This window comes from Monocercomonoides exilis (genome assembly GCF_001643675.1).
Source record: "Monocercomonoides exilis strain PA203 chromosome Unknown scaffold15-1837935, whole genome shotgun sequence".
In the NCBI taxonomy this organism is placed as follows: Eukaryota; Preaxostyla; order Oxymonadida; family Polymastigidae; genus Monocercomonoides; species Monocercomonoides exilis.
In genome coordinates this window covers 1,095,857-1,114,832 of record NW_027150560.1, presented here as the reverse complement: position 1 = coordinate 1,114,832, position 18,976 = coordinate 1,095,857, and the positions used below count along the sequence as shown (strand labels likewise).

Below are 18,976 nucleotides of genomic sequence, written 5' to 3'. Positions count from 1 at the left end.
CCAAATTTTTCTTCATATATTTTGTGCACAATTTCATTCATTTCAAGGATTTTCTGTCTTTGATCTTCCTCATTGCAATGTTCAAGCCCGAAAAATAATTCTTCATTCCATTTGAAAAGATCAATATTTGTTAGAACATAAATGCAACAATGAATGCAAACCATTGAACTTTTTTGTATTGTCCGTCTCCTGCGTTTTCTAAAGATCATTGGTTCAGAAAACTATTCAATTTTCATCATTCACATCTATTTCATATACGTTTGGATATAGTTTTTCATCTATTTCTTCTCACTCAAAATTGTCTTTGAAATATATGCATTCAAATCGTTCCATCTTTTGTTGAAATTTTTTCAAGGGATGACGGAAGAAAACAACGCTTTATCTTTTTATGTTCGTTGATGCGGATTCAATGATCGAAAAATAAACTTTGAGGAGAAATATCCGTCGGTCCAATGAGTAAATAAAAAAAAGATTATTTTCCGCAGAAACGAAAAATATCTTCCGGATGAGAAAGCAGACAATTTCTATAAGACAGAGATTATGTAGTGCTATTTGAACATTTTATGCAAGGTATCTTTAAGGAAATTCTTCAATCAAAAAAAGAAGGGAATATGCAACATGAATGTGTTTTGTATTATTCTATGCGCTGTAAAGATATTTCCATCAAGCAATTTTCTAGGTCCAGGGATATGTCTCACTATTTAAAATTGTATTTTTGCATGGAAAAAAGTTCAAAAAATGGATTATCGAAAGAAAAATTGTTAAATAAAACCCAAACAATTGTTTCCCGTTCAGTAGTTTTCGATGAATTTTTAGTTTCAAAACAACCGTCACGTACTTTTGAGTGTGAAGTTGTACGATGCATTTCAAGCCAATTTTAATGCACAACTATAAAAGAAATGTGAAATTACAAGTTAATCAAATAGAACAGCTTGCAGAAACATAGCATTTAAAACACAACAGGAAATGAGAAATGCATGCACACTTAATAAATGGTAACAAACGCTACGCTTCTCAGAAAGAACAGATGACTGGCTATTCGCCAAAATTGATTATTCAATGATGAAAAATTTTGCAATGGGTAAAGCTCAAAATGAAAATCGTTTATTTCAAGTGCAGCAAGTACGCAAAAACAATGTTAGCCAGATTTTGTGTTACTCATAATTTTCTTACAACACTTTTCGGAAGGGTTTGCTTGAAAACTGCTTGATGGAACAATTGAATGACAATATTGATTCTTGCCTTGAATTCTGCCCACAAATTTCAAATTGACATAACATGTTAAAAACCAACACAGAAAAGATATGTGTCTTTGTGCATCGAGGTGTTGTATTGATTTAATCGTTTATTCAGCGAACACTTAGAAAAAACAATAATATCAAGAGAGTTGAACTTCTTTTTGAAAGATCAGACGCTCACACCTTTCATTTGCATGGGTGCCCAAAAGGAAAGTTGCGCCTACACTTACAGCAGCTATAACTATTGATGCTACAAATTGTGAACAAAAGGATTTTTATCAAAAATAAATCCATGAAATGAAAAAAGATATTGAGATGTCTTCATGAACTTTCGCAATAATGAAAATTACACTTGAATATTTATTTGAATTTCTGAAAAATATCAGCAAAATCTGTTCATAATGTTTTTCACGAATTGATTGCATGTGAGTTTGACTAGAGCAAAAGAATGTCAGCATCAAAGAACGAGGACATGATATAATTGCAAAAAGTTTCAAATAGATTCGAGCAATCTTCCATGATCATCGCTTGAACGCGCAGAACAATAAATTGAAGATTTGTTTTGGGGGGGATATGGCGACTTTCCTAATCCTTGTTCTATCTCAAAAGAGAAAGTTAGCAATACCAATTAACATGTTCAATTGATATCCCTTTCCTTTCGCACTGATTGCAACGCCAAAAATGAAAAAAATGACTGAAATCAAAAAGTACAGATTGTTTCTCAAAAAGTTCCAAAATTCTAACATGGTATTCTTGCTATCTCCAGAATTTTTTTGATACCAAAGTCTGTTTTGAAGCAATTCATTTTTTACAGAAAAACTAATAAATTTTATTGTGTTATTTTTGATAGATGTTCAGATGCCAGTTCAAGGAATTCGATAAAAATGAATATTACAAAGCCAAACGATGAATGGAATGATTTTTTCGTAGAGAACGAATCACATAAATTTAAAAGAAATTCAAAAAAAACGATGAAGCAACGATTATATGAAAATGCAAATGGAATGGAACGAAAGACAGAAATCAATGAAATCGATGAGAAACACAAAAAGGCATGATCAAACCCATTTGAATATTTAATTATCTTTCCTTTCTTTTTGTGATATTTATTGTGTTTATCATTTTGAAGAAAGATTGGGGAATGACAGTTTTTTGCATTGCCATCTTTGTGATTGCAATTGTCTCGCACACAGAAGGGAAAGGAAGAGATGGGTTTGATAATCGGTCAATGACTTATTTCAACGAAAACGAAGGAAAGACGAATACGAGCGGTTCAGCATTTGCTTCTGCATTTGCGAATGAAAAAATCAGAAACACATTTATGAGAGATATTGTGAAGGATGAAATGCTGAAGGTTGCGAAAGTCGCCTCGCCAAGCGAAGAAAAGGGTGTTTTTGTGGTGAAGAATTCGAGTGTGCACTTTGAAGGAATGAAGATTGAATGCTCGAAGAATGCTTATACTCTGAATGTGAACGGCAGGTCGCTGATAGAGCTTTTTTGTTGTGAAATTGGAGGGATGGATCTGAGCAAAAAGCCATTTGGAGTTGGAAGCGGGAAGGCAATTATGGAAAATGTTTCAATGATACCAACAAGAGATTTTGGTTGCCTGAAGGCACCACTGATGGAGGGAAAAGAGTATTTGGAGTTTGTTTTGAGAGAATCTGGTTTTGTTGATGCGATAATTGGAATGAAAGAGTCTTCACTTTTGTGTGGTGGATCGTTTGTGCGTGTCAGTGTGATGGAATGCAACTTCAAGAACATCACAAGAGGAAGAGCAGAAAATGGAAAACAGGAAGAACTGAAGCTTTTCGCAGAGACATGTGAAGTGTCAGGCAGTTATTTTGTGGACTGCTTCCAGCCATATTACGGAACAGTGGTGGCACCATCGAAGATTTCGTTCAGCTGCAAAAATACATCATATGTGGGCTGTGCCAACAGTGCAGTCGAAGAGAAAAACCAGACATTCAATGAAAGAAAAGTCTTCGCAGAAGGAGACATAAAAATTACTGATTGTTTCTTCAAATGCACATCGCCAACAGACAGCGGCGGGGCTTTAGCTATTTTTGGTGAGTCAACAACATGCGAATTATTGCGATGCTGGTTCAATGAATGCTCTAGTGGAAATGAGAATCAAGATGACACATGTCAAGGAGGATGCGCGCATTTGAGATACTTGTTGAAAGCCTACATTTTTGACATAAATGCAACAAATTCCAATTGCTCATACGTGTGCGGAGGGATTCAGGTGAGAAATTTAACAGATTGTCAAATAAAAAGTTGTTGCTTTATTAATTGCTCTGCGCAATATTACAGTTTGCTTAGTATTTGTGAGCATAAAAGTGGAACAGTGTCGTCTTGCATCATAAAGAATGGAAATGCTTCGGTCAATGCTGGAGGGCTCAATTATTGGTCGGGTTATGGAACTGCAACAATAAGTGATTGTGCTATTGGTAATTGCTGTGCCAATAACTATGGTGCTTTGAGTTTTTGTTGGAATAATGGAACTCCGATTGGTGCATGCATTACCTTCCTATTTTTCAGTGGTAATTCGTTGAATGTGGAAAATGCTGGAGCTGACATTTCGACTCATGATATTTGGATTGGAATTATCAAAGATGAAGATGTTAAATACTGTTATTCGACAAGTACTAATCTCCGAGCCACGGATGGGGAAGTGAACAAAACCGAATGGCTGCCAAATCCACCAACAGCGAGTGATTCGTTTGCAGAGTTGTATGTGAGCTGGAGAAGAGGAGAAGACACAGTAGGGTGGGGCGATCACGCAAGACCGTTCAAAACAGTGAAGCATGCGCTGAGTGTGAGAGAGAGGCGGAAGATAACAGTGGTGGAGGGAGAATACCGAGAAATGAGTGTAAATGTTGGGGAATGCACGATGGTGTTTGATGGGGATCGAAGAGACAACTCGAAAGTGATATCTGAGAGGGTGATGGCAGGGTCTGGGCTGTTTGAAGTGACAAGTGGAGAATTGAGGATGGGCAAGTTCAGTGTGATTCACAACTCGAGCTCATCGGCAGGATCGAGTGTGGTGAAGATGACTGGGAAGGGAGTTGTGGAGGCGAAGGAGTGTGTGTTTCAAAGCGAGTCAGAAGCACAGGCAAACCCGTTTCAGGTGGGGTTTGTGGAAGTGAGCGATGGGGTGGCGAAGTTTGCAGACTGCTTGTTTGCGAACATTGAGCTGAGGAGCACTGCGATGGTTGTGTGTGGGTCTGTTGGGAATGTGGAGTTTGTGCGAACAGAGTTTGACAGGGTTGTGCGCGATGAAGGGAATGGGTCAGTGATGGATGTGAGGGTTGGGGATGGAGAATGCCTGGAGGTGATGGAATGGAAGCTGGTTGGGTGTGTGTGCAGAGATGGAAATGGAGGGGGATTGATGGTGAAGTTGCAGCCAGGCGGGAGTGTGATGGTTGGGAACTCGAGTGCAAAGACAACCACGACTGAGTTTGGGAAGTGCCGAGCAGAGAAGAGGGAAAAAGAAAGAGGGATTGGGGGAGGGATGATGATCGACTGTGCAGGAGGGGGAAGAGATTTTATGTTTGCGATGGTGAAGATGTGGGAGAATGAAGGGGTGCATGGGAAGAATGTGTTTGTGGTGGGAGCAGAACTCAGGGGAATGTGTGAAAAGGAGAGGTTTGGGTTTGCAGTGGATGAGGAGAATCTGGAGGAGGTGATGGGGTTTGAGGCGAGGGAGATAGGAGCAGCAGTGCCGATTGTTCTGTTCTGGCGGACGTTTCCGACGACTGTGGTTGTGAGCGGCAGGGCAGGGGTGGATCATGTGATGTGTGGATTTGGAGTGGCACCGTGCTCGACAATGGAGTATGCAAAGGCGACACATTTCAGATCGTCAGTGCGGCGGATGCAGCTGGAGCAGCCGTATGAGTTTGAGGGAGGGATGGTGTTTGAGGGGTATGGATATGAGGTGTCTGTGAAGAGCAAGGGAACGCAGATCAGAGTGGCTGGGGGTGGAGCAGCACAGGAATGTGGGCTGGTGGAGACGAGGATCTCGACGCGATTCACCAACATCACATTCGGCCTTTGCGAGAGTCTTTCAGGGAGCCAATCGTTTGTGTGCTGCACAGAAAAGGAGCTTGTGCTGCATGACTGCGGAGTGGTGAGCGAGAGGGCAGGAGTGGTTGTTGGATACAGCTTCTGTGTGGTGGTTGGTGGAAAGGTGAACATGACGCGGTTCAGTGCAAGTGGTGTTGTGTTTGGGGGAGGGTGGCTGCTGAGTGTGCGTGGAAGCGGGACAAGCGGTCTCGTTGATGGAACAGTGGTGAGTGGGACAAGGAGCAGCACACAGGAGGGGATATTTGCAGTGAGGGAGATGGGGAGCTTGGTGATGCAGAACAGCAGAGTGGAGGCTGTTGGTGAGTGCAGCAGCAGTGCTGTGTGGTGTGGAGGGGGTGGGAGTGTTCGGGTGGAGAGCACAAGCATCACGGGGATGACGAAGGTGAGTGGAGACGGGTGTGGAGTGCATGTTGAGAGGCAGGCTGGGAAGAGAAATGAAGTGGTGATATTCAACTGCACACTGAGGAATTGTGGGGCGGAGATGGAAAAGAGAGGAGGAGGAGGGGTGTATGGAGAGGTGGGAGAGACGAGCCAGATGAGTTTGGAGCAATGTACATTTGGAGGGTGCACTGCACCAGCGATGGGAAAGAAAGGGAAGGGAGGCGGAGTGTATCTGGTGCTGGAGAGTGTTGGATCTGAGTTTGCGATAAAGCAGCCAGTATTTGAGGATAACAGGGCAGAGCATGGGAGGAATGTGTTTGTGATGTCCCCGTCGCTGCGAGAGAGCATTGTTTTGGAGCGACTGCCATTCTTTGAAGCAGTTGGAGAGGAGTTTGATGAGAATGAGATGGAAGGAGTTGAGGAGGAAGAGCAAAGTGTTGTGATCCCGCTGGGGTATTATCTGCTGGCACCTCCTGTGGCTGTGTATGTGTCGGAGAGCGGGGCAGACACGACAGCGTGTGGATTCAGGAGCTACATGTGCAGGAGAGTGGGGTATTCACTGGGGCGGATTGTGGGAAAGCAGAAAGTGGTGGAGGTTGTGTCGGGGGTGAGTGTGGATGAGGATCTTGTGCTGGACAGTGTGGATGGATATGTTGTGAGGGGGTCTGTGAAAGGTGTGGGGATGAAGATGGTTGGGGATGGGAGCGGAGGGAGTGGGATGGTTGAGGTGCTAGGAGTGGTGGAGATGCGGAAGCTTGAGTTTGTGCTGGAGGAAACACTGAATGGCATGAAGGAGGGAGTGTTTTTGATTGGGTTTATTACAGCAAGTGGGTTGTTTGAGGAGTGCAAAGCAGTATGTGATGAGAATGTGGATCATTGTCAGTTTGGGCTGTTTGTGGTGGAAAAAGGTTCGTTGACGGTGGTTGAGATGGAGATATGCTCGGTTGTGTTTTCCATGTTTGGGGGTGTTGTTGTTGGGAGTGGAGGATGTGCGGAGGTGAGGGGGATGAAGGCGAGCATGGTTGGAGGGGAAGGGGCAAAGGAGATGTTTGAGTGTTTGGAGAAGGGAGAGCTGAAGATGAGGAATTGCAGTGTGAGCGGGTGGAGCAGCACTGTGTGTGGCGTGGTTGGAGATCGCCATGGAAAGTTGGTGGAGGTGAAGAACAGCTCATTCAGTGGAGTGGCGATTGAGGGAGGAGATGGAGGAGTTGTGAGCATGGCTGTTGGGGATGGGGAGGTGGCAGTGGTGAGTGAGGTGAAGATTGAAGGGAGCAAAACGAGAAGAGGGAACGGAGGAGGAATGTGGGTTGAGGTGAGTGGGAGCGGATCATTGAGTGTGGGAAGCACAGAGACAGAGGCAGAGACAGTGATGGGGATGTGTGAGGCAGAGAAAGGGGATGGAGAAGGAGGATATGGGGGAGGGATGTATTTGGAGTGTGTGAATGGAGGGAGTGAGTTTTCAGTGTTTGGGGTGAGATTTGAGGAAGGAGAGAAAAAGAACCATGGGGTGAGTGGAGGAGACAATGTGTATGTTATGGGAGGGGATCTGGTGAAACTGGTCAGAAGAGAAAAGATGGATCTGGAAATGCCTGGAGAGGAAGGAAGGCTGGGAGAGTTTGAAGGGTATGATGTTGAGCGGAGCATGACAGTGCCGCTTGCAGTGTTTGTGGGAGAATGGATGGCACCAGTGTATGTGGGAGGAGAAAGTGGGGTTGACTATCCGCTTTGCGGGTATGAGTGGTATCCGTGCAGCACAATTGGGTTTGCGGGGGAGGTGCGAAGTGTGCAAGGGAAGGCGGATGTGGTGCTGCAGGAATCGTTTGTGTTTTTGGAGAGGATGGTGCTTGCAGGAGAAGGAGAAATGGAGATTAATGGAGGAGAGGGAAAGAGGGAGATTATTGTTGAGAAGGATGGAAGGGAGGCAGGGGATGAACTGATTGAGGTGAAGATGGGGGTTGAGGTGAGCCGGGTGGTGTTTTGTGTGCCTTCGAGATTTGAGTGCGAGCGGAAGAGTCTGTTTGTGTGCAAGGAGAAGGAGCTGGCACTGAGGGAATGCGGGATGAAGATGAGGGTGAGTGGAGAAAAGTGCATGTATTCGTTTGTTGTGGTGATTGGAGGGAAGGTGAATGTGGAGAAGCTGAGTGTTGAAAATGTTGAGTTTGAAGGGAAAGGGATGATGGAGTTTGATGGAGAAGGGGCATGTGGGGTGATTGAGGGGATGGAGCTTGAAGGGGTGAAAACAGTTGGTGCCTCTGGGCTTATTGTTGGGAGAAAGGCAGAAGAAGTGGTGATAGGGAACTCGAGTGTGGTGGGTGGAGAGCAGGAAGACAGCAGTGTGGTTGTGGTGGAAGAGAAGTGCTCGTTGAAGATGAGGAACGTGAGTGTGAGGCAGATGAAGCGCCAGATGGGAAATGGGGGGATGATGGTGTGGAAGGTGGGGAATGGGAAGGTGGTGGATATGAAGGACTGCACGCTGACAGAGGGGAGCACAGGGAGAGGGATCAGAGGGGGAGGGTGCTATGTGGAGGTATTTGCGGGAGGGACTCTGCTGTGCCAGGAGAGCACAGTGAGCTGGTGTCTGGCTCCATCAGAGAGCGGGTTTGGAGGAGGGATGTATGTGTGGTTTCGGAGTGTGGAGATGAAATATGGGATGAAGGATATGGGATTCAGCGAGAATTCGGCAAGTGCTGGGCGGGATGTGTTTGTGGTGTGTGCTGAGCCGCGGGTTGTGCTGAATGTTCAGTATTGGAGTGGGACGACGAGGGAAGAAGAGGAAGAAGAGGCGCGAAAGAGATTGTGGGTGGTTGATGGAGAGCCAGCAGCGGATGTGAGCCAATCGATATTTGTGTATCTGTATCCATCGCTGGACGAGGTGGTGTTTGTGGAAGCAGGAGGAAGGAGTGATGATATGTGTGGGTTTTCAGAAACACCGTGTGACACAGTGGAGCGAGGGTTTGGGCGGATGGGGGAGACGAAGTTTGTGCTGCAGGTGAAGAGCGAGGCAACGCTGAATGGTTCTATCAATCGGCACGGGAAGTCGCTGACGATCCGGGGGAGCAACACGAAGGGGGTGATGAATGTTGGGAGGATGGGGCATGTGGAGGTTGTGGAAGGAGGGGAGCAAGCATCGCTTGTGTTGAGCAAGCTTGTTGTGAAGCTGCCAGCAGAGTCAGAGAAGGAGGAGTTTGTGGAGATGAGTGTTGGGGTTGTGATGATTGTTGACTGCAAGTTTGACGGGGAAGAAAGCGAGGAAGGAAGTGGATCTTCAGTGGCTAGCGTGTGGGTGGGGAGCGTGAAAGGCGGAGAGATGCAGATTGAGCGTGTGACAGTGAGAGGGATTGAGTTTTGTGGAGGAGGGATTGTGAGAGTGGGGGATGGAAGAGTGGAGCTGGGGTTTGTCACAGTGGAGGATGTGAAGACAAATGGAGAAGGGATGATTGTTGGGGAGAATGGATCGGAGATGGAAATGAGTGGGATCACGATGGAAAGATGCGAGATGGGGATGGGGAGCGGGGTTGTTGTGAAGCTAGGGAAGAGATGCAGAGTGGAAAACAATTCGATGTTCACAGGATGTGTATCTGAAGAAGGGGATGGAGGAGGATTGAAGTGTGAGGTTGCAGAAGGCGGAGTGGTTGTTATTGAGAACAGCACATTTGAGGGATGCGAGGCAAGGGGGAGTGAAGGGAAAGGAGGAGGGATGTATATGAGTGTTGTTGGGGAGAGCAGGGAAGATTGCTTTGCTGTGAAGGGGTGTGTGTTTGAGAGAAACAGGGCAGTGGAAGGGGCAGATATGTTTGTGGTATGTGAGGATTTGAATGCAACAATCCTTCCGAAACGGTTTGAGATGGAGCTTGTGGGCGAAGATGAGGTGAGCAAAGTGGAGCTGCGAGGGAGGGATAATGGAAGATTTGCAAGGGAGAGTGTTGATTTGCTTCTGTTTCTGGTGAAGTTCAGCGGAGATGAGGTGCATGTGTCGGAAGGGAGCGGGATGGATGTTCTGGGGTGTGGGAAAGAGGAGATTGCATGCGAGACGCTTTGGTGTGGGATTGGGCATCTGAAGGAAGAGAGTGAGCAAGAAGAGCAGAAGGTTGTGGTGAGCGACAGATGTGTGGTGAGTGACTGCTTTGTGTTTGAGCGAGGAACAATGATATGTGGGCCTGAGGCAGAAGAAGCAAAGCAGGCGAAGATGCGTGTTGAATGGGAGCTGAAGAGCGATGGATGTGAAGCTGTGATGTGGAGCTGTGAGCGCCTGAGTGTGAGGATATTTGTGATAAGTCTTCCGCAGGTGTTTGGAAGTGGGCAAAGCATGGTTCTGGGAACAGAAGGCGGGGTGGTGAATGTGTCGAATGTGGGGTTTGAGTGGAGAGAGAGCGGGGTTGTTGGATACAGGATTGTGAGCACGCTGAAGGGGATGCTGAATGTGCAGAACTGCTCTGTCAGGGAAGCGTCGTTTGAGAAGGTGCCGTTTGCTGTGCATTCGAGTGTGGTTGTGGAGAGCTTGGAGGCGGATGGTATTGCAAGTGAGGGGAGCAGAGCAGGGGGAGTGATGGAGATTGAGCTGAGTGGAGAAGAGAAGGCTGTGTTGAGAAGCACGAATGCAAGAGGATGCAAATGTTCTGTGAGTGAAGGAAGAGGAGGGTTTGTGCATGTGAATGGAAGCGAAGCGAGGAGTGCATCCCTGCTGACGCTGCGGGGAGTTGTGTTTGAGGGAAATGAAGCATGGAAGGGGAAGAATGTGTATCTGGAGTGTGCTGATCTGAATGGGAGTGTGAATGAAGAGACATTTGTGTTTGAATTTGGCGAGATGGAGAAAGACAGCAACCTGTTTGTTGGGAGCGATGGGATCCACAAGGACACAGATTTGTTCAGGTTCCTGGTTGGATATGAAAACTGGATGGTGCATGTGTCGTGGAGCGGGCATGATGTGAAGCGATGTGGAAGCGAGGCAGATCCGTGCCACACGTTCTGGAAAGGGATGGGGCAGGTGGAGGCGGGACAGGGAAAGAGGAAGATGGTGATTGGGGAAAAGAGCGAGATCAGGGATGGGTACAAGGTGAGAGACTTTGAAGTGGTGTCTTTTGGGGGAAGTGATGAGAAGAGAGTGAAAAGTGAGATGGTGTTCGGGATGGGAGCAGGAGGGAAGTGCGGGCATCTCGAAGGAGATGGGAATCTGGAGCTGTCACATCTTGCAGTGAGTGCAATGGCTGGGTTTGTAAACGAAGAAGGGGCGCTGATCACCGGCAGGAGTGGGATGCTGATGATGAAGGACTGTAAGCTGTCGTGGGATGGGGATAGAGACAGCGTAATGGAGGTATCGTTTGTGCAGGCAGTTCGAGGACAGATGGTGCTGGAGGATGTCCGAGCAGATTCGGTGTCAGCAGGAAAGAGCATGATTGTTGCGAGCCACGAAGTGTCTGTGCAGGTGAGAGGGATGAGAGTGAGCTCGTGCAACATAAGCTCGGGGAGTGTGATTGAGGTGGTTGCTTCATCAGCATCAACAATATCAAGAGCAGACCTTGGAGTGGAAGCAGGAGGGAGAAAGCAGCAAAAGGAGAGGAACAGCGAAGAGCGGGGACTGGTGGTGAATAGATCAGAGTTTGAGTTTGTGAAGGGAGCAGGAGATGGAAGCCGGGTGGTGAGCTATCTGGACTGGATGGGGAAGGGGGTAGAGCTGGTGGATTGTGTGTTCACGGGGTGTGAAGGGGCTGGGAATGAGAAAGGAGGAGCGATCTTTGTGGAGGTTGGGGCAGAAGGGTGGTATGAGCTGCGGGAGTGTCGAGTGGAAAAGTGCGGGTGCTCGACGGAGAAGGGGCGGGGAGGCGGGATGTATGTGCGGACAGACGGGGCAGGGAAGCTGGGGATGCTGATTGCACCGAAGAAGTTTGAGGCGAACACAGCGTTTGCCGGGCGGGATGTGTTTGTGGAGTGCGACAATCTGCGGAGGCAGATCAACGAGACGCACTTCCGGATGAGCTTTGACGAGGATGTGTTTGTGCGGCAGAATGCGATCTTGGGGATTGACCGGAGCGAGCAGTCGAGGGAGCCGATGGATCTGCTGGATCTGATTCTTGTGTATCAGGCAGACACGATTATTGTGAGTTCTGCAGAAGGGAGGAACGGGGAGGACAAACGGCAGTGTGGGGTTGTGGAGCAGCCGTGCTTGAGTGTTGGGTATGGGCTGATGCATGTGTCGCACAAGGTGGAAAGCAGGCTGATTGTGGATGGGAAGAGTGTGATGGATCGTGAGATGGAGTTTGAGGAGGTGAGTGTGCTGTCGCGAGGAAGGGCAGCAGCAGAGGTGGCGGTTGCTGGGCAGATCGAGGGGGAGAGGAGGAGTGTGGTTGAGTGCCGAGGAGCAGTGGAGATAAGGCTGCTTGCATTCCGGTTTGCAGAAGTGATGGAAGGAGGGCATTGTGTTCTGTTTGGATGCACAGAGGGGAGTGTGTCGTTGGAAGGATGCGAGTTCAGCCCAGTGGAAGGAGCAGATGCTTCGGCAGTGCATCTGACGCTGATCGAGGCATCGGGGGCTGAGGTGTATATTTCTGATGTGAAGGTGGCCAAGCTCGAAGTGGAGTGTGTCTGTGAGGTGGAAGGGGTTGGGGTGTCTGGGAATGTTGTATTTGAGAGGCTGAAAGTGGAAGAGGTGAAGGTGGGGAGGCGTGCAATGGGGCTGAGCTGGCAGGCAGGTGGAAGGCAAGGAGAGACGGGCAGCTGCGAAGTGTTGCTTTGCTCGCTGGGAAATGTGTCGTTTGGAGATGAAGAAGGGAGGATTGCAGAGATTGATGTTGGAGGGTGTTTGGTGGAGGTGTTCAACAGCTCGTTTGTGAACGAGTGGAAGGGGAAAAGGCAGGGGGAGCTTGCTCTGTTTGGGCATTGCACTGACATGAAGATTGTTTCATGTTTGTTCTGTGGCGGGAAAGGGAGTGAAGAGAATGGATGTGAGGAGGAGGAAAAAGTTTTGTTTGGATTGAGCGAGGTGTGCAAATGGAATGGGTCAGTGGTTGAGCTTGAAGGGAGTGCTGGTGTGATGAGGGATACGAGAGTGGAAAAGAGCGGAGCTGGAGGGCTGCTGGTGGATGGCGGGAAAGTGAGAGTGGAGAAAGGAGAGTTTGTGGAGAACAAAGTGCATATTGCAGGATATGAGTCTGTTCGGAGGAATGTTCGGTGCAGCGGAGGCGGAGAGGTGGATTTGAGGAGCTTGAAAGGGGGAGATGGAGCGAAAGAGAACAGCTCGCTGTGGATTCTGGAAGAAGGGTGCAGTCTGCTGGGGATTGCAGCTGAGCGAGCATCACCGCTGTTCATCCCAGAGCTGGAGGAGGTGGAGATGAAAGAAGAGGGAGAGAGCATGCATCTCATTACAAAGGGAGAGCTTCTGCTCCCGTGCAATCTGTCTCTGAAGGTGATTTTCAGGAGAGGCGATGAAGAAGCGACTGAGGGATATGAGTTTGATGAAGAGGGATTTGTGTGGGAGAATGAAGCGCATGCAAGGATTCCTCTGGTGAAGGTGACAGAAGCAGATGAGGAAATAGAGATATCATGTTTTGTGAAGTTTGGCAGTGCGACTGCTCCATCATACACAAGATCTGTTGTTTTAAAGAACAGAAGTGAACCCAAGGTTAATGGAGACGAAATGGTTGTTGAGGGAGGAAAAGAAGGGAAATCGTATTGGTTGTTGATTGTTGGCATTGTGATTGTTGTGATTCTGCTTGTAATTGTTGTTGTTCTGGTTGTTCGGTGGAAGAAGATCAAGAATGAAGCAGAAGATCTGAGAGAGATTGTGAATGATAATATTAAAAAGGATCCGAAGGCATTTGAGATGGTGACGATGGAAATGTCACCAGAAGAGCAGTGGAGGAGAGCAGAGAATGAGGCAGAGAAGAAGAATGAGGAAAGGATGAAGAAGAGAGTGTATGAGAAAAGCTTGGGACACTCAGAGTCTTCAGAGCATCTTCTCTCTGAGAGTGGGTCAACTGAATATATCTTGGGAAAGGATTCAGACAAGATCCCTCAATGGATGTTGGAGAAAGATGAGGAAGAAGAGATAAGGAAGAGAACACCATCGCCATCTATTTCATCCACTTCAACGACCGATTCTGATTCGACTTTTGTTCAGAGAGAGGATCTTTGCCCAACCACTTCATCGATGTCGAATCTGGTTGATGCAATGGCCTGTTCCTCACCACATGAGAAATTGATAGTGGATCTGAGGGATTCACTGTTCATGCTGCTTCATGGAAGGAATGAGAAGAAAGAGATGGCGATAGGCACACTGAAGGAGCGGGAGCAGACAGCAGCGCAGATCCTGTTCTGGGTGGCGAATGGAGCTCTTCACTCCTTTGATGAAATGGAAAACCCTCTTCAATCATTGAATAATCTCAGTCCTCATATCGTTCTTTTCTCCGAGCACATGGTCATCTGCATTGCCATGCACTCAGATTGTTCATCAGACTCAGACACTTCATCCTCCATCTCTTCATCAACAGTTGTGACATCAGCAAGTGATGATGAAAGCGACTCTTTGCCCTCATCTGCCTTTGAGGATGATGAAGACAACAGAAAGGAGTGTTTGCGATGGAAGGCACCAGAGCTGCTGAATGGGACAAAAAAGCATGCAACGAAAAAGACGGTGGTGTTTTCGATAGGGATGATGCTGTGGGAGTGCCTGACACTGCAGATCCCATTTGGAGATTATGAGGCTGAGACTGCTGGAGAGAAGATAAAGAATGGGGAGAGGCCGAACATGGGGGTGATCGAGACAAGTAGTTTTGGTGAGACGACGAAAGCGTGTGTGATGCTGCAGGCGAAGAGCAGACCCACACTTGTGGAGCTGAAGCGAGAGTTCTTCGGGCACTTTCCTGCAGAGATGGTGGTTGTGACAGCGTCTGATGCAATCGACGATGAAAACGTGAGCGATGTTGGCAGAGGAAGCGATATTGGGAGCAGCAGTTTCAGCGACACATCATTTCTGTAGTTGTTTGTGGTTGAAGAGCACAAAACTGGAAAAGGAAGAATGATAGAAACGACAAACAAACCGAATGAGAGTGGATCGAACATTTTGAACGATTTGAAACACCGAATGAGGAGAGGGGAAAGAAAGTTGGCATTGGGGTGACGAAGCTGAAACAGAAGTGATGGTATTGTGAATGCTCAAGTTGGTCAGTCGCAGTGAAGAAATTTTGTTGCGGTTTCCGAATCGCAAGCAAAAAGCAGGTGGCTGATTTCTTGAGCGAAAACGAGTGTTTGTTTTTGTTTTTTATTTTAAGTTATTGTTCTTTTTTGTTGAATTGGAAATACAACGGCAAAGGAATGAATGAAAATGAAAAACAATTTGAACCATCATGTGTTTTCTTATTTGAAAAAAAAAAATACCCCCCAAAAAATATTTCTGAAACAGCCATTTTGTTATAAGTGTGTTTTCTGAAGCATTGTTGTTGGCTGTTAATTATTGATATGTGTGAAGGCACAGAGCTGTTTGGAATTGACATTGAAAACAAAAGTACATTCACAGAATAGGAGAATTGGAGATGAAAATTCAGTCTTGAAAAAAGGAGAGAGGAGCGTTTGGCACACGAAAACAAAAGAAAAGAACAATTTTGAAAAATTATTTTGTTACAAATGCTGTCAAGAATTATTGCTTATTCATTTATAATAGTTATATTTCACTTCAAGCTGCAGTTTTCGATGATATTGAATTATAGCCATCGATTCCTTTCTAATTTTTTATATTAAAAAATATATATATATTTTTTATCTATTTATTATTTTCTATCAAAACAGGATATAATCACATCGGTTTTGCACAACTTCTTGTGACAATATCCGATTGTGATTACAAGTTTAGTAGATTTACATAGAAAAAAATTGAAAATTGATTGATTTTTTTATCAATTTTTGGCAATTTGTTCCATTTTTGTAAAATCTTCATTAAATCACATTTTTAACTTGCGAAAATAATTCTACTCACAAATGCACATTATTTGGACTAATTGAAGCATAATTTTGAAAAATAAAAGATTTACAATTATTATCAAAAAACCGATTTTTCATAGAAAAAAGCATACATAATAATATAAAATGCGAAAAAATATATTTGACCTTGTGATTATATTCCATGGAAAATGAAAGAAAAATAGACCAAAAATGTCGGTGTATAGAAAATGCAATTATTAACGAATGTGATAATATTCGATGTGATTATATCAGGTTTTGATTGTATTCTTTATTTGAAAAAACCATTAAAAAAAAAACTTAATGACTATTTTATGATTTTTGATATTTTCATGAACATTTTTCTTTTAAACAAATTCTCAAGTCGAAAGATTATTGCCATTCATTTCAAAATTGATTTTGTGAGAAAGACTATTCATGCTGTTAATTATATATGGCTGATCCTTTTTGAAATCATACTTTCGTTCGAGTTTTGATCAGAATTTTTCTTTCAATAGGATTTTGAAAAAAAATTATAGGGTCATATTTTAATTAGCACCCAGTTTTTTATGAGATGGATGATTATTTTTGAAATCAAATTTTTTTGAACAAAAAATTCGATTTGATAATATCGTTTTGAATATTGATAAATGTACACAGAAAAGTGATAAATCCTATAAAGACCATCTTTGTATTCCATTTTCATCAAATATTGGCTTTTGACACAATTGAAATGATTTTTTCATTTCAAAGATTAATTGATTTTCTTTGACAATGAATTATCAAAATAATCAGTATCCCGAAAAAAGTTATGATTTCAAAAATAATCACCCGGAACCTAAATTTTTTTAAGTTTTATTTTTTGATCAATGTTTTGATCGTTTTTCCACGAACTTTTGAAAACAAGCATTTTCCTTGTTAGCGTTGCTTTTTAACTTTTCTTTTTAACATTTTTGGTTATTATATAACTTAAGAAACTGTTTTTTTTTTTTCCTATAGTTATCACACCTTATTTTTTTTTTTTTTTGAAAAACGAAAATATCAACAAAAGAAATAATAATTTGCTAAATTGATAATATTTGAATAATATTATATTCAGTGTTATATTAAATGACAAAACCTTCATAAATAATTTTTGTGAATGAAAAGGAAAACGTGGAAAACAATATATCTTTTTTTCATTTTTTGACTGAAATACTTTTTGATAATATTTCTCACCACTTTTATAATTTGTAATACAAATCTTGCTAATCATTCGCTCATGATTAATTCAAAAAATAACAACATGTGGGTCATTCTTTTTGAAATGTCGCAAATGTTTAATTTTTGGGTTTAATAAAAATTGAACATTTTTTGACCAGTTTTTGCTTTTTATACTGAAAACTTAATAACACATAGAATTTGAATACACAAACCTATTTAATGTAAGAAAAAGTGCATGCTGGAGAAATCTGATTGACAAATAACAAAAAATGACAAATTGTGAACATTTTATTAAACACAAAAATTAAACATTTGCGACATTTCAAAAAGAATGACCCACATGTTGTTATTTTTTGAATTAATCATGAGCGAATGATTAGCAAGATTTGTATTACAAATTATAAAAGTGGTGAGAAATATTATCAAAAAGTATTTCAGTCAAAAAATGAAAAAAAGATATATTGTTTTCCACGTTTTCCTTTTCATTCACAAAAATTATTTATGAAGGTTTTGTCATTTAATATAACACTGAATATAATATTATTCAAATATTATCAATTTAGCAAATTATTATTTCTTTTGTTGATATTTTCGTTTTTCAAAAAAAAAAAAAAATAAGGTGTGATAACTATAGGAAAAAAAAAAAACAGTTTCTTAAGTTATATAATAACCAAAAATGTTAAAAAGAAAAGTTAAAAAGCAACGCTAACAAGGAAAATGCTTGTTTTCAAAAGTTCGTGGAAAAACGATCAAAACATTGATCAAAAAATAAAACTTAAAAAAATTTAGGTTCCGGGTGATTATTTTTGAAATCATAACTTTTTTCGGGATACTGATTATTTTGATAATTCATTGTCAAAGAAAATCAATTAATCTTTGAAATGAAAAAATCATTTCAATTGTGTCAAAAGCCAATATTTGATGAAAATGGAATACAAAGATGGTCTTTATAGGATTTATCACTTTTCTGTGTACATTTATCAATATTCAAAACGATATTATCAAATCGAATTTTTTGTTCAAAAAAATTTGATTTCAAAAATAATCATCCATCTCATAAAAAACTGGGTGCTAATTAAAATATGACCCTATAATTTTTTTTCAAAATCCTATTGAAAGAAAAATTCTGATCAAAACTCGAACGAAAGTATGATTTCAAAAAGGATCAGCCATATATATTGTTTGATCTAACAAAAAACTAGACTCAAGTTACAATTTTTATGAAAATGAAAATCTAAAAAGCAATTCAACAATTATCAATAAAAAATAAATTGAGAGAAATGAAGTTATTCCACAAAACGAAAACAATCATTGCTTCACGAATGTGAAAAAAAATAATACACAAAAACATGTATATTTTGGGTTCCACAATCAATGCAAAAGTTTCTTTACACACTCAATTAACATCTTCATTAACTAATAATTTTCCAACAACGTCATTTTGACAAAAGAAATGCTTTTTTGCAGATTTGAATTTGTGAGAGTTAAGCGATTCGCGAAGTGGAGGAAGAAAACCTGATGCTAATGATTGATGAGATGAGCCAACAGATGATGAGTTGTGCGTTGTGATTGCAGAGAATGAAGAAACCGAATCTTTCAGAGGAGGAAGAATTCCAGCACATTTAAAGCTGCCTCTTTCAAATACGCCTTTTTCCTTTCTTTCCAATGCAATAAACAATGCAGGATTAATTTCTGTAGTATTGATTGTCTTTGGAGGACGTGGGGGAGATGAAGGATAATATGTCAAAGGACAGCCAGTAACCGGATCAAGATCGCTTCTTTGTCTCTTATGGTACAGCGATTGATATCTAATTGCTCTTCGAAACTGAATAATTTTATATGTTGATTTTTCAGTTTCCAAATTTTTATGTTAATTGTGTTTAAAAAACTGAAATTCTGAAATAAGAACAATATTTTTCTAACATCTTTAATTTCATCGTATTGCTGTAGTAATTCGCCATCTTTGCTTTTATAGTATCTATGACTTACAGGATCACAAGGAAGACTTTTTTAATTAAACTAGAAATAAAAAAGCTGGTCTAAAAATTACTCAAAGATAAATACCTTTCTTCTGTAATGTGCGATATTCTTCGTGGAGCGCTCATCGATCTTCCTTCAGAATCAATTGCCTTTCTGTTTCT

The 18,976-nt window shown here is 42.9% G+C and overlaps 3 protein-coding genes across 3 annotated transcripts; 1 reads left to right on the top strand and 2 right to left on the bottom strand.

The window, feature by feature from the left end:
- Window positions 1-675: 675 nt before the first annotated feature.
- Window positions 676-1,873, bottom strand: MONOS_17402 (uncharacterized protein; the record flags this gene model as incomplete). Its single annotated transcript, XM_067870320.1, has 5 exons — window positions 676-697; window positions 779-888; window positions 1,005-1,035; window positions 1,422-1,488; window positions 1,864-1,873. 5 exons carry the CDS (start codon window positions 1,871-1,873, stop codon window positions 676-678), a joined length of 240 nt encoding a protein of 79 aa, XP_067730033.1.
- Window positions 1,874-2,379: 506 nt separating this feature from the next.
- MONOS_1012 (uncharacterized protein) lies at window positions 2,380-15,029 on the top strand (the record flags this gene model as incomplete). The annotated part of the gene is made up of 1 exon (XM_067862535.1): window positions 2,380-15,029. One exon carries the CDS (start codon window positions 2,380-2,382, stop codon window positions 14,674-14,676), a length of 12,297 nt encoding a protein of 4,098 aa, XP_067730032.1. The 3' UTR covers window positions 14,677-15,029.
- Window positions 15,030-18,231: 3,202 nt separating this feature from the next.
- Window positions 18,232-18,940, bottom strand: MONOS_1011 (uncharacterized protein; the record flags this gene model as incomplete). The annotated part of the gene is made up of 3 exons (XM_067862524.1): window positions 18,232-18,660; window positions 18,759-18,840; window positions 18,900-18,940. 3 exons carry the CDS (start codon window positions 18,938-18,940, stop codon window positions 18,232-18,234), a joined length of 552 nt encoding a protein of 183 aa, XP_067730031.1.
- Between the last annotated feature and the right edge of the window lie 36 nt (window positions 18,941-18,976).